Raw genomic sequence first — 15,764 nt, 5'->3', positions numbered from 1 at the left:
TGCACACAAAATTATGATATACAACAAACCTATGTGGATCTGTCTCCCAAAATCAATTTCTGCCATGACTGTCTTATCTGAGAACCTTGTTTCTTTTTGATGGAATTTTCTTTTAGCAAATCACAGATAAGCTATCATGTTAACTATCAATAAATATCACGGAACACATTTCTAAAAGAGAAAGACTAAGAATGAGACAAATATCTTTTCCCTCATGAGCAATAACTACCTAATATCATCTACTACCCAGTCTATAATTTGTATTCAACCACTGACTCAATTTCTTTATTTCCAGGTGATTTAATTTTGAAAAGCATCCAAAGAGACCCAAACAATGCATATGGTTTAGGTGTGGTTCTGTGTAAACCTCCGTTGAACTCTCAATATATAACATGTTCTTTTTGTTGTTGTTGGTAGTGGTGGTGGTGGTGGTGGAACTTGAACTCAGGGCCTGGGCACAGTCCCTGAACTTTTTTGCTCAAGGCTAGTGCTCTACCATTTTGAGCCACAGTTTCATTTTGTAGGCCATGTTCTTTTTTTTTTTAATTGTCACTGTAAAGGTGATGTATGGAGGAGGTACAGTTGTGTAAGTCAGGTAATGAGTGCATTTATTTTTGAACAGTGTCACCTCTTCCCTCATTCTCTCCCAGTTTTCCCTCCTGACCCCCTTCTCAAGAAGATGTATAGTTCATTTTCAACATACTGTGTAGTGAGTATCACTGCTGCATTTGTTTACCCTTTGTCCTACCATTTCTGTACTCCTCCTTTCCCTCCCCCAAATAGATAAACTTACAAACAAGACAAAAGGCATCGAAACATAAAACAATGACAAAGGACAAAATAACCCACAAACGAAAAAACAAAAAGACAAAAGCAAAATAACAAAAATCCTCTTCTTTTCATTTCTTGGAGTTCATTTCCATAAACATCATTTGAGATGATCATATGCACATAGTTAACAGGCATTATTTCAATCTACCCCCAATGCACACTGAAGATGAGCCTGTATCACCTTAACTGCCCAGTAAGAGTGTTCAGGAAAAGAGTTTCGATGGTATGCCTCAGCTTGAAAGGTGTCTCACGAGTAGAATGTACTACAGAATACTTTGTCTTATTGTTTCCATTTCTTTCTATTCTCCTGACACACTATAATCCTGTGGCACAATCTACCTGCCATTTTTTTTCCACTGTGTCAAGTTGCCTTTCAGATCCTTTGCTCCTTCAACATATGTGGCAAATCTAATTTTTTTTTTCTCAAAGAGCCAGTTGGGAAGGATGATTAGAGCTTCTGTTACCGTGCTTATAAATCTACAAGAAAATAAACTGGGTAGTAAGCAAGGGGTTACAAATAAATTAACTGAAGTGTAAAGGACTCGAGAGAGAGTGCAAATAGTATATTCTTTAAAAAGTCTAAGTCAAAACCCCACAAATGAAGTACTAGTTAATGAGTACTTGCAAGAGGGGAGGATGGGGTCAAGGGAAGAGCAACAGAAGAGTGAAGCAGAGCAGGGAGGACAATGCAGGCAAGAATTCATTGTACATACCACAGAATTGAAAAATATGACGAAGGGGTGGGACGGGGAGTGGGTGTGTGAAGATGGTGAAGTGCTGATACCGATCCAGATGCACTGAACTCAGAAACTGCGTCAGCGAACGGCAATGTTTTTGAACTACTACTTAAAGATAATAAAATATCTTTTTTAAAAAAATGAGAAAGATTCAGAATAAAACCTTGAATGGTGCCTTCCCTGTTAACTTGGAACATTTGCCAGGACCGGAATCAGAAACAAGCTTCCCGAGTCATCTGTTTTGAATGCTTTGATGCTTCTGAACAACCTAATATGTGTGTCTGTTCTGTTCAGTGACTGCAGTTTTTACTTCATGTTCATGACAGTCATCAGCTTCTCAGGACAGCTGCCACTTTCTTTGGATTAAGTTATGGGTTCCAGTCCATTGCTTTTTGATGATGACATCACTCAGATGTCCTTAAAATTCGATGTAAAGTTTCTTTCTTCTGGTACTGGTGTTTAAAATCAAGGGCCTTTAACTTAATAGGTTTGTTTCATTGCTCTCAGCTACTGCTCTACTACTTGAGCCATGCCTCCAGCTTTGCTGTTTGATGGTAAATTAGAGATGGAGTTCTAGAGATTATTCTGTCTGGGCTTTCCTTGAACTGTGATCCTCCCTGTGTAGTTAGATTTACCAGTGTGAGCCTACAGCCCTCAGCTTTTTTGGTGATGTATTGGAAGACAAAATTACTTTTTATCTATGTTCACACTGAAGGTTGCCACTTCCTGCAAACAGAATAGGTTGCTCAGTTATAGCCCTTTATTCAGAATTTTAGAATTTTAGGTGCTGAATTTAATTTTTAGGACAATACATATATGAGTTTATAATAAAAATAGATTCACATGGTAGACAGTTCTCTTTTGTAATTCTTTGTCTGATCTTGTGAGTAGATCTCAGGTTGGTTTTAACATCTTTCTAACACTTACAAAGCTCACTTTTTTTTTTTTGTCGGTCGTGGGGTTTGAACTCTGGGCCTGGGCGCTGTCCCTCAGCTCTTCAGCTCAAGGCGAGCGCTCTACCACTTGAGCTACAGCGCCACTTCCGGTTTTCTGGTGGTTTATTGGAGATAGGAGTCTCACAGTCTCTCCTGCCCGGGCTGGCTTTGAACCGCGATCCTCAGATCTCAGCCTCCTGAGTAGCAAGGATTACAGGCGTGAGCCACCAGCGCCCGGCTCAAAGCTCACTTTTTAATAGATAATTGCTCCATGGTTTAGAATCTTGACTGGCAACAGAATTTAATAATAACACTGTTTTTTTGTTGTTTTTAATGTTTCTTTAAATTTATACAAATGAAGTTTCTTTTGAAACAGTATTTTATAGGCAATAAATAGGAATTCTAAAGAAAAACTGTTAAATAATACCTTGAACACATTGAATATTTAAACTATGCCCTGTTCTAAGTTCTATTATATAATTCAGTGCCTCTTTTTAATGGAATCAAGAAGCAAATACTGTTATTCTTTTTTTTTTCTTTTTGATAGTATATTGTGGTTTGAACTCATGGCCTCAGGCTTGACAAACAGATGCTCTACCACATAGGCCCCACTTAAAAAGAAAAAAATGCTGGCATACATTAGTTGTACAAAGGATTGTTGTGACATTTCCATACAATGTATCTCAACTAAATTCATCCTATTTGTCACTCTCCTTTCTGCCCTACCCCTTCTAAAACTGTTTTAACAGGTTTCATTGTTCCTGTTTTCATTGGTATGTATGTAAGATGGCTCATCCATTTTCACCTTCTCTGTTGCTTTAGTTACTCTTTGAATAAGGTCTTGCTTTTTACCCGAATCAGATGTTCATGTTTATATTGCCTGCAGAGTTGGGATGACAAGCATGTACCATTGTGCCCAGCTTCTGGGTAGCTGGGATTACAGGTGTGGTCCACCCTACTAGCTGATGTTTGTCTTTTAAATGAGAGGACTGAAAGCCAGAGAATATTTAGCTTATCATCATAGTTAAATGAGTGGCATGATCAGGAGGTAACTTCTTTCCCTCCATCTAATATTGTCTCCAAGTCTAGAGAATTTATATACTTACATAGTGAATGTAGTGCAGTTAGAATTAAGTTATTTGAACTGTTACACATAGTAGTTAAAAATGTTATATCTGTCATTTAGAGTGTATGTTTCTGGTCAAATTATTTTATTTCTCTAAATTTCTTCTCTCATTTGTAAAATAGGCATAAAAATAACCTTATCTGGGAAAATAATTAGCGAACATATACATATTATATGACCAAAGTTATATCCTATACTCTTTTAGGGCAATACATTAATTAATAAAAAATGTAGTAGCTGATATTGCTATTTGGAATCAATATTACTTATTTGTTTGGGACTTTAAATAGATGAGTTACTTCAATACAATTTTTGCCTAGTTCTAGTTATTGTACCTTGAAGAAGTTTCAACTGTGGAATGAAAATTAGGAATGTCATCACACATCTCAGTCAGAACTGAGATACACTCTTGTTTTATTGGTAGTGACGTTGCACTCATAATTACAGCATGATTTGTGTTAGTCTTGATTTTTGTATCAGATTACCTCTTTGACTGATAGTCTATTTTTAATTGATATACAGTTGTATCAAATATCAATCACAGTTCTATGCAAGCTAGGCATTATAAAACTTAAAATACATTTTATGGTTATGGTACATTCAATAAATAGAGAGCACTATATTAAAAAAAAAAGACTGAGCAGAGAAAGCCAGGATTTACATAGAATTTCTTCATTGTTTCTGGGGGGAGGGAAATCCATGCTAAAAATACAAAGAAAAAACTAATTACATGTGCTTTCTTAGTTTTTGGCTAATCATGCCACTTTCACTTCTAATTACAAAATAAATTACTTACTTGCTAGGAAAAAAATCTGTGGCATGTTTGTGGAGGTGGAGGAAGTCTGAGATAGGACTGGATGAAAGAGTTATTGCCACAGATATTATAATAATTACCTGTGAAAATGTTTAAGTGCCCTGAGGTACATGACTAAGATGCATAGCATTTTTGTGTTATTACTGGTTGTATAAAACTGTTGTTTATGAGGCAGCCATGTTAAATGGTGCTAAAGTATTAGGGTATTACATAACATCAACAGCAAAAAAGTGTTTCTGCAGTCGCAGACTTCAAGACTGGAAAACAACAGAAATGAAAGGACAAACTTGACCATTTATTACTTCTGTATCTGCTAAATAAGAATAGCATTACTCTGGTTGCCTTTGGAATTAGTGTTAGAAGAAACTGTGAATGTTGGGGTCTCATAAGATTAAGGACAACAACTCAAAAGGAACTGGGCAAGGAGATGTTTACTTCTGCAGAATGGTGTGCCATTGACCAAAAATCGGTCAAGCAAGCACACAGAGCAATCAGGCTGCTCCCTGGTTATCCTTCACCCTGCAAGCCCCGCCCCTCTGCTCATATTGGCTGAGCTCAGGTTGACAATCTGCAAAAAAATGAGGCATAAGTAACAGGATATAGTTAAAATTTTAACAGGATGTCATAATTAAAGTGCCACAGGACAAAGATGTATGTAAGTAAATTGTAATTAACCAGGGCCATGTCACTTGGCCAAAATAGGAACCCTTCAGAAAAGTTTCTCAGGATGATCAGAAAGGGAGCAAACTACTTTGACAGAAAAGAGGCTTTTCTCACATGAATGACCACCTGATTAAAATAGGATATTACTCTAGGATTCAAAGATACCATCCTATTTCATTATTTCTTCTTACAACAGAAACATACCATGATAAGCCAACCCACAATGGCACTTGTGTCTGCTCCAGTGTTTTTCTTCTTGCTGTCACTCACCATGTGATTCTACAGAGATGATACGTTTAGGTAGGGCCAGCACCATCCTAAGCTTCCTGGAAACATATAACAATGAGGGTTGGGTCCTGCCCAACACTGAGCTTTTTGCAGACTAGAGCACTGTCAGAGACTAGATGTTCAGTAGTAGCCGAGTCCTGGCTACTGGGAGACGACATGGAATTTTCTGAAATTAGAAAGCCCCTGTGCAATCAACAATGAGAACTACTTTTTCCAAAACTTGTGTGAGTAAGGAAAAGTTGGTGACTTCTATGGCATAATCATTAAGTGCTGAAAACTGACCCGGACTATTTCATTTTACTTCAGGGTATGTTATAACGTCTCTTCCTGTGTCCTTCCCACAATAATAGGTACTGAATTACAGTTACATAGGAGGAATTAGTTTTTGTGTCTCTAAAGCAGCAGGGTATAACTAGAGGCTACAATAAAGCTACTACATTATAGGATCCTTTTTAATTTTTATTGCCTTATTAGTGATAAAGCTCCATGCTTTTGGCCTAGAAATAGCTTGCTCTGTGTTAGCTGACATTAACAGTTTTAAATTTTAATTGGAAAAGGATTGTTCAGAGTTCATGGGAGTGTAATAATAATTCCTGAATATGTATTCTCAAATTTAAATTAGCTAGAGGATTGAGTTGGTATGATTTGTATTGTTTTAGGAAAATAATTGCTGAGCATGCACAAATATGCTATAATTCTGTAAGTATAAAATTCAGTAGTTTTTCCAAAGGGGTGAAGGTGAGTGGAAGATCTCTCTGTATTGTGAATGATTTCTTCTGCTTAATCTTTGTTTCTTTTCTTCAACAGCATGAAAAACTTACCAATCGTCCACAGAGTACTAAAAGAATTTTTACAGATTCTACAGGTAAGAAAGTTGTGCTCTGTTCTCCTTAAAGTACTTTCTCTCTCTCTCTCTCTCTCTCTCTCTCTCTCTCTCTCTCTCTCTCTCTCTCTCTCTCTCTCTCTCTCTCTCTCTCTCTCTGTCTCTCTCTGTCTCTCTCTGTCTCTCTCTCTCTCTCTCTGTGTGTGTGTGTGTGTGTGTGTGTGTGTGTGTGTGTGTGTGTGTGTGTGTGTGTGTGTGTGTGTGTGTATTGGGGCTTGAACTCAGGACCTAAGTCTGTCCATGAGATTTTTTTTTCCTCAAGGCTAATACTCTACCTCTTAAGCCATAGATCCACTTCTGGCTTTTTTGGTGGTTAATTAGAGTTGAGTCTTAGTGATTTTCCTGCTCAGGCTGGCTTTGGACCATGATCTTCACATCTCAGTCAGCCTCCTGAGTGGTTAGGATTATAGATGTGAGCCAGTGGTGCCCAGCCTCTTACATTATTTGAATGTGTAAATCCTTTTATAAAAAGAATAAAGTGGGGCTGGGAAGGTGGCTCAGTGGTAGAGCACTTGCCTTGCATGCATAAGGCCCTGGGTTCAATTCCTCAGCACCACATAAGCAAAAAGAAAAAAGCCGCAAGTGACGCTGTGGCTCAAGTGGTAGAGTGCTAGCCTTGAGCTGAAGAGCTGAGTGTCAGCGCCCAGGCCCAGAGTTCAGGCCCACGACTGGACCCCCCCCCAAAAAAAAGGAATAAAATGACTTTTCAACTAGTTTTAAGCTTATCAGGCTAATAAAAGAATTTCATTTGGGACATAATAAAAATATAAGCAAATAATCATTTTCAGTTTATGCATCTAATTACATTTGTATTGAAATCCACAAGAAACATAAACCTCAATAAATAATACTTTACTCACACCATAGGTAATTTCTTAGTTTAGTAAATATATGTTTATAGTTTGCTTTTTCAGAAATGTTGACTTTAATTTATAAATATTGAGGTATGATTAGTTCAAATCAACATTTGAGGTCAATAGATTTGCAATAGTGTGGTACACTGATATGAAATTGATATGAAACCACAAAGTAAACATTTACTATTTGGTTGTGGTTGTACATAATTAAATAAATATGTGAGTATATAACAATGATGCATATTTCAGGGTAGGATTTGATCGTTTTTTTCCACTTAGCCCCTAAAGTGATTTATTTTAGTTATCAAAAGCTATGACTACAGTAACTTATTGCTCTTGGAAGTCATCTTGAGTGTCTTTGTACTGCTTTGCTTACCATGGATGGCAGAGACTCCATAATATGGGTGATACAAAAGTCAGAGGTTTTCCTTTGAATTTGTGCTGAGTATGTTCAGACTTTACTGAACTACATTAGAAATAAGACAGGAATAAAGCTTAGTAAAATGCATCCTTTCAATTATAGATGCTTTTTTTTCTGAGAAAGCACATGATACAGAAAAAATAACACCAGCAAAACATCAAAGCTCAGCAATTTTAACAATGTTAAGTAGATGTTTAAAGGAAAGGACAATGACTAGCATTTTCAACAATCACCAGAGATGGCAAAAATATAATGATCTTCTTACAAGTCCCAAGTCGATAACCTATGTCATGGGGGGCTGCTACAACAAGGAGAATGGAGGGCTGGGAAGGTGGCTCAGTGGTAGAGCGCTTGCCTCACATGCATGAGGCCCTGGGTTCGATTCCTCAGCACCACATAAACAAAAAGCCAGACATGGCACTGTGGCTCAAATGGTAGGGCGCTAGCCTTGAGATGAAGAGTGCAGTGCAGGGAGAGTGTCCAGGCCTAGAGTTCAAGCCCCACGACTGACAAAAAAAAAAAAAAAAAGGAGAATGGATCCAAGGGCTGGTGGCTCATGTCTATAATGCTAGCTATTCATAAGTCTGAAATCTGAGGATAACAGTTCAAAGCCAGCCCAAGCAGAAAAGTGCATGAGACTCTTATCTCCAACTAATCTTAACAAGAAAATTCAAAGTGGAACTGTGGTTCAAGTGGTGGATCATTCCTAGCCTTGAGGTGAAAAAGCTCAGGAACAGTGCCCAGACCCTGTTCGAACCCAGGACTGGCAAAAAGTTTAGGTATTTTGAATAAGGTAAAATGATTACAATCTGCAAGTGACAAGAAATTTAGACAATGGAAGGAGTTTTTTGTTTTTAACAGAATACTGACAAGATTAAGTAAGCCTCAAACCTTCAGTTAATTGTACAGAAGACCAAAATGAGTCCAAGGTGAGAGCAAGGACATGAGTTAGAATCCCGATTCCAACCGTATTCTAGCAAAGAATGAATAGTAGGGCCTGGAATAGTCAGCTTTCGGTCACTGAGACAAAATATCTGAGCTAATCAACTTAAAGAGAGAAAAGGCTTATTTTAGCTCACAGCTCCTGAGGTGTTTGTTCATGGTGACTTGGTCCTTTTGCTTGGAGGTTTGTTCAAAGATTGGTTCAAACAAAGACGTTTATTTATCTCACAGGTACTTGGAAGCAAAGAGAGAAACAAAAAGTGACCAGGACCCTAATACCTCCCTAAGGGACAAATCAATGACCTAACCACCTCCCATTAGGCTTCATCTCCTGAACAAACATGCCACTACCTGCAAATAGTGCCACAGGCCTATGAACATTGACCTTTGAGAACATTCAGGGTCCAAGCTGGTAGAGGATTGTGCTGAGCATACAGTGCATATTCAGATGACATGTTTGCTTACAGTTACACGAGAAAGGCAATGAGCACATTCCTTGTCAAGCATTGTTACCCCCTCTCTTGTTGTTCTCCCACTATCCATCCTTCCCCTCCCCGGAAGTTGTAAAGTTCATTTCCAATATACTGTCTTGTGGGTATCGTTGTTGCAATGGGTCATCCTGTGTCCTTGTTTCAGCGTTTTGTGATTCCACTTCCCCTCCCCTAATTAGACAAATGTATATAAAAGATGCAAGCTACCAAAATCAAGTACAGTGACAACAGGGGATATGTTCATCCCCAGATACATATCCATCCTTGATTATTGGACCTTATCCTTCATACAAACTTAATTCAGACATCAGTTACTTAATTCGAAATTTCTGAAACTTCTTTTTTTATTTTTTTTATTGTGAAAATACTATACAGAGGGGTTACAATTACATGGGCAAGATAATGAGTACATTTCTTATCAAGCATTGTAGCCTCCTCTTTGTTTCCCCTTCCCATCCCTTCCCAGCCTCCCCCCCACAACCAAAGTTGTAAAGTTCGTTTTCGACATGACAACTTGTACTTCTCATTGTTGCAACGGGTCCACCTGTATCCTTATTTAAATGACTTGTTTTTCCCCTTCCCCTCCACAAATTATATTGACATCAAATACAGTGAAAGCAGAGGTTATACTGTGGGAGAGGGACATACAAAGCAACAAAGAATTCATCTTAAAAATGTGTTAGAAACAAATGCATGAAAGAAAAAAAATTTAAATACATATCTTAGGTTTCATTTTCCTAACATCACCTTATCTGACTTTTTCTGCTTGACTCATGCATATACTAGATATTGCAAATAAGGGAAACCATGGGACCTATGTTTCTTTGGGCCTGGCTTACTTCACTTAATATAATTTTTCCAAGTCTTTCCATTTCCTAACAAATGGGGCAATGTCATTCTTTCTGATGGAGGCATAGAATTCCATTGTGTATATATACCACATTTTCTTGATCCATTCATCTACTGAGGGGCATCTGGGTTGGTTCCATATCTTGGTTATGGTAAATAATGCTGCAATAAACATAGTCGTGCTGGTAGCCTTAGTATGGTCTTGTTTGTGATCATTTGGGTAAATGCCCAAAAGTGGGATTGCTGGGTCATAGGGGAGCTCTATGTAGAGTCTTTTGAGGAACCTCCATACTACTTTCCAAAGTGGTTCAACAAGTTTACACTCCCACCAACAATGCAGTAAGCTTCCCTTCTGTCCACATCCCCTCCAGCATCTGTTGTTATTAGAGTTCTTGATTATAGCCATTCTAACTGGGGTGAGGTGGTATCTTAATGTTGTTTTGATTTGCATTTCTTTTATGGCTAGGGAGGTTGAGCATTTCTTCATGTGTCTATTGGCCATCCTTCTTTCTTCTTCAGAGAAGTTTCTCTTTAAGTCTTTAGCCCACTTATTTATTGGGCAGTTGTTTCTTTGAGGATTTGTTGTTGGGGGATTTAATTTTTTGAGTTCCAAGTATATTTTAGATATGAGACCCTTGTCCATTGTATGGATAGTGAAGATCTTCTCCCAATCCGTGGGCTTTCTATTGATCTTGCTAGCTATGTCCTTTGCCATGCAGAAGCTCTGCAACTTCATGCAATCCCATTTGTCCAACCTTCCTTTGATTTGTTGTGATCTGAAACTTAATTCTTTTAATTGTAGTATTATTTCATTATGCATTATAATTTCTTTACGCTTTTCATTTTTCATTTTAATTTTTTTTCTTTTTTTTTGTTTCTTCTCCTTTCTTTCTCTCTTTTTCCACCCTCTGAATTTAGGTCTTAGTTATCTTCCCTCTCTTCCTTTCTCTCCCCACAATGCTCTAATCTTATTTCCTCCTCACAATTCTCCCTATACTTATTGAGTTCTGGTCCCCTTCTTTGATTTACTTAGTTCATTGTTCCTTGGTTGTCTGTTGTTGAACGAGATTGTATTGGTATTCATTTTGACTGTGTCCAAAACTGTAATACTACAGGGCTCTGGATTGATGCTTGCCTTAAAATAGTGTTCTAGCTCGGAATTGGTTTTGCTTACATTAGTTTTAATGAAATGAAATATGTTTTTGGACTTATATCCTTTGACACAGATGTTCTCAAAGGATGGTTGTCGACTCCTAGCATCAGTATCCTCTGGAAGCTTGTTAAAACTATCAAGTGTTGCTCCTTCCTCATTCCTTCTCAATTAGACTATAGATACGTGACCCAGCAACAATTCGATAGAGCCCAGTTAATTCTCAGGGACATAACATTTCAGGAACATCTCTATCTTCTGCAATGGCTGGCACCCTCAGAAGATGACCTCAGTAATGGTGAAGTAAGGAGGTTGAATCTAAGTAACTTCTTGAAGCCATCCTGATACCTCTTGCCTGATAGAATGAATTCTCCACCCAGTGCTAGAAAGCCTAGATGTGAGAGAAGCCATTCATTGAATGCAGATACCTACCTAGTTCAAGGAAAACTGGGAGAGTTGTGCTTCAGAGAAATGCACATGTCATAGCCTTAGGAAAGTTTTGCATGTTCTGATTCTGCCTTGATTACCTCCCTAAATGGCTTGAATCACCTGACTCTGACTGGCCTTTAAGATTTCCCCTATATGGAAAGGCTGAGGGCATGTCCTCTCTATGGAAGGGTGAGGCTTATCTTCCCGAGATGGAAAAGTTCTGCTGGTACCTGAGCTTTTACCTGAGTATGTCCATAAAAGGTCTGTTTTGGTCTCCACCCCAAGCATGTAGTTGCTGTCTTTAAAAGCTTAGTGTGGGCTTTATTTGGGGCTGCAGATCTTGAGCCAGAAGTCCATCTACAGATGCCTGCCTTATTATCCCAATTAGGCCTCTCAAAATGTGGCTGCTCTGTTTTCTCACTGCATAATAATGGCAGTGGTTCAAAGGCTCTTGGCTGTCTACCTGGGTAGTCCTGTATTCCTCCTAACACTGTTGCTCCTTCACTGCAGAGGCCCTTTGGAATAACTTGCTGCACTGGCTGGCAGAGGAGCTCTCTGAAGAAGGTCCGGAGGCCCTCACCTTGTCTCTCCCTGTGCGCCGCAGCACTGTGCAACTCATCAAACTCAAGCATCCTAATGATCTGACAGAACAGATCCATGAACTTCTTTGCTTCTGGAAAAGATCACTCCCAACAGCCACCGACAAACTCCGCCTTCTGTCTCGTCATCTCCGCAAGATGGGCAGGAGGGATCTTGCAGAAGAGCTCAAATTCAAGTGGGAAAACAAAGTGTTCACTGAGCTCCAGCCCTGGTTCGATCTGGTGACTTGAGTAGAAGGCAAGATGTTGCTCTTATGAATTTTAAAGATTCTTTCTGTCAATTTTTTCTTAAGCAATTTCCAAGTAAGATTGTTTGAAATGAGTCTGTTTGGTTCATAGGCTATGGAAAGCACTAATCAGACAATTGAAGACATTCCTGCCCATGCGTGCAACTTCCTGGCTGGGTAACAAGCTTTCTTACTCTCATAGTGCCTAGCTTTGAGTTCAGCCACACTTTATTATTTTTACAGGAGACCTTGCCTCCTTGACATCATCTTTTGTTTTCTTTGCTTTTCATGCCAATCCTGAGGCTTGAACTCAGGCCTTAGCCCAGTGCCTGAGTTTCTTTTTGCTCAGAGCTAATGCTGTACCACTTGAGCAGCAACTCCCCTTTAGGTTTTTTTTTATGAGAGACGTATGGACTTTCTTGCCAAAGCTGGCTTTGAATCATGTTCCTCAGATCTCAGTCTCCTGACTAAGTAGGATGATAGGCCTGAACCACCAGCACATGGCCTCATGTACATGTCAGTAGCCAAGGATGTTTCCTAAGAGGAGCCTATTAAATAGACATATTGTAATTAATTTCAGCATTACTTGTTTTTGGAAATCTTTAAAGTAGAATGATGAAGGAGATACTCTTTTATGTTTAGCTTTTTAATTCCACTTTATTCTGATGAAATCCATCCATATTATCCCATGTAACTAGCCTTTGTTCCTTCTCATTATTGTATAATAACTATTCCATTACCAGCATATACTAAAAATTACGTATCTATTATATTGTAGTTGGGTATTTGAATAGATTTCATCTATCATAAACACTCCTCTTATGAACTTTTTGTTGTTGTTGTTGTTGGTTATGGGGCTTGAACTCAGGGCCTGGCCACTGTCCCCAATGAACATTCTTTACCTATCTTTTAGCAAATACACATACTCCTTATTTTCAGATACATACATAACAATGATAATGTACAACAATTAAGCTAACCTTGAATATTCAAGACAATGTAGCAATTAAGCCTTGGAAATCATTACCAGAGAGGTGTAGGAATGATCTTCTATTTTAAAGCTAACCTGTGCACAGTGTCACACTAATAAGTACCCATCACTGTCATCATTCTGTTAATTATTAAGCCCCCTGCTTTATAAGTGGAAGAGTTCAAACATATATATTTGGAATTGACAAACCAATAACATTGAATCATAGTCATCTTAATTAACTACTGAACTGTACTTGGAGTGTAAATGTCTGATTTGACTGAGTGACTGTTTTTAATGTAGCTTAAGAGTACACAAAATAAAATCACATTGCATTCTTCTGAAGTTTTTTAGCATAATGTATAATATATATCTTAATAAAGGAAGGTAAGCTTCAAGAGCATCAGAATCTGGTTTGCAGAATGGCAAAATTTTGTAGGCCAAGTTCTGCTTATCTAACCCACAATTTCTCAGTAGGATGCTATTGACACTTTGAATAGATTTTTTTCTTTAGAAATTACAGTTGTTAACTTAAAGTGGCTCAAGATCTGCTGGCCATTCAACACAGACCTCAGCACACCAATGCAGCCTTCAAAGGGCTGACAAGCAAAAGTCTTTCCATACAGGTCTGCACAGAAAGTTAGGGGAAAAGTGAGGGTGGTGACAACTATTTCACTCAACTTTTGACTTAAAGTAGGACATGAAAGAAAATTAAATAAGCTAAAGGAAATTTAGGAATTTACAAGTCTAGGAAGGCTCTTGGTTAACTGTTTCCACTGCTACTAATATTTGTGAGAAATGTTAACCTGCTTAAGGCTGATGGCTTGTTCTAAAATGTTCTCGGTGAAGAGTTCTGAGCTGTGCTGTAGAATGAAAAGTTTCTCTGCTGTCCACTGTCCAGATTCAGGCTCCTTGAAGTTAGAAGGACTGTTTTATAGATGGAATGAAATATGACTGATGCAACCCAGCCAAGTATTGCTTCTGTGCTGTGATCTCATCAGAACGTCCCTGTGTAGTATGCATATTGTCACACATATTACATTTAGTCCTCAGCTCACCACTTTTCCCAGACCCCTCCACTGGAAAGCTCTGCCCATACTTATTACCTAGCATGTACATAATTTAATTATCGATTATGGATATTAGTTACAGTTTTGCAAATGAATGTTTATTTCTGAGCAGTATTCAAGTGCTAGTCTACTGATCTTTTTTGTTTATTGATGGATCTCTATTACTTAGAACTCCTACACTCAATGAAAGTTTCATTCTTTTTTATTTTTATATTACAAATAGGTAAACTCCAACTTGAATTACATGATATCAGATAGAGTTATAGCCTGTGTTATAATCAAGATGACTCTATTTTCAGCTGGTCCAGCCTAGGTCATGAATTGAGACTTGTCTGGAAAACAAAAGTAAAATCCAAAACAAGGAAGGAAGAAAGGAAGGAAGGAAGGAAGGAAGGAAAGAAGGGAAGGAGGGAGGGAGAAAGGGAAGGAGGGAGGGAAGGAGGGGGGAAATGTCTCTATTTTTTTTTGTCGGTCATGGGGTTTGAACTCTGAGCCTTGGCACTATCCCTGAGCTCCTCAGCTCAAGGTGCTTACCTTGTGCTTGAGTCACAGCACCACTTCCAGTTTTCTGGTGGTTTATTAGAGATGAGTCTCACGGGGGCTGGGAAGTTGGCTCAGTGGTAGAGTGCTTGCCTTTCATGCATGAGGCCCTGGATTCGATTCCTCAGCACCACATAAGCAGAAAAAGCTGAAAGTGGTTGCTGTGGCTCAAGTGGTAGAGTACTGCTGAAAAGCTAACGGACAGCGCCCAGGCCCACAGTTCTGGCCCCACACCCAACAAAAAAAAATAAATAAAAATAAATAAAACTAGTCTCATGGACTTTCCTGCACAGGCTGGCTTTGAACCGTGATCCTCAGATCTCAGCCTCCTGAGTAGCTAGAATTACAGGTGTGAGCCACAGGTGCCCGGCTCTATTTTCAATTCTATCCCTTGGCCATTCTCTAAGCTTCTCACTAGTCTTCTGTGTCCCATAACCTTGAGAATGTTTGTTTTTTAGGTTTCTGAATTATCAGGATTGGATTTATTGTTACACCCTCTCCCAAATCTAGTTCCTGTACTTTGGAACACTGTTACAATTGCTTATTTACTAGTGTTGTGAGCAACCAGCATGAGAACAGGGCCTTGAGTTTTGCCCATCAGCAAATTTATCCAGTATGGCACTGGATACATAATTCTTTGTTGAATTAATATATGAGTTTAAGTATTGACATGCACTTCCTTTCCTGTTCCATCTTTATTGCAAAAATAAATGTGGGGAGGTACCATGCTTGAAAAGATAATAACCCTCCCACCATTCACCAAGGTACAAAAATAATCAGACAAAGCCAGTTAACAAGAATCAATGTCCCCTCCCTCCCCCTCCCCTCAGAAAAACCACACTGAAGCCACAAAATGTCTCCTTCTCTGAGTGACTAATGCTTTCTTACACACTGCCAAACTTTGTTCTCCAAAGTCACACGAGGCTGCAACTTTGCTATTGG

General features: G+C 38.7%; 1 protein-coding gene across 2 annotated transcripts in view; it reads left to right on the top strand.

Annotated features, from left to right (window-relative positions):
- Dthd1 (death domain containing 1) overlaps positions 1-14,673 on the top strand; it is a 48,973-nt gene extending 34,300 nt beyond the window's left edge. The window contains exons 9-11 of one of the 2 annotated variants that reach the window (XM_070012495.1): positions 6,202-6,259; positions 11,927-12,253; positions 12,355-14,673. In XM_070012495.1, the coding sequence (XP_069868596.1) occupies positions 6,202-6,259; positions 11,927-12,246 (378 nt within the window). In that variant the 3' untranslated portion in view covers positions 12,247-12,253; positions 12,355-14,673. Of the gene's footprint in view, positions 1-6,201; positions 6,260-11,926 lie in introns of both variants that reach the window. The other variant, XM_070012494.1, reaches the window with a different exon arrangement.
- The last annotated feature ends 1,091 nt before the right edge of the window (positions 14,674-15,764 follow it).

The sequence above is a fragment of the Dipodomys merriami genome, unplaced genomic scaffold (genome assembly GCF_024711535.1).
Source record: "Dipodomys merriami isolate MVZ:Mamm:240054 unplaced genomic scaffold, mDipMer1.0.p SCAF_9, whole genome shotgun sequence".
Taxonomy (NCBI): Eukaryota; Metazoa; Chordata; class Mammalia; order Rodentia; family Heteromyidae; genus Dipodomys; species Dipodomys merriami.
Note: the sequence above shows the minus strand (reverse complement) of the source record. Positions and strands in the feature narration are given on the sequence as shown.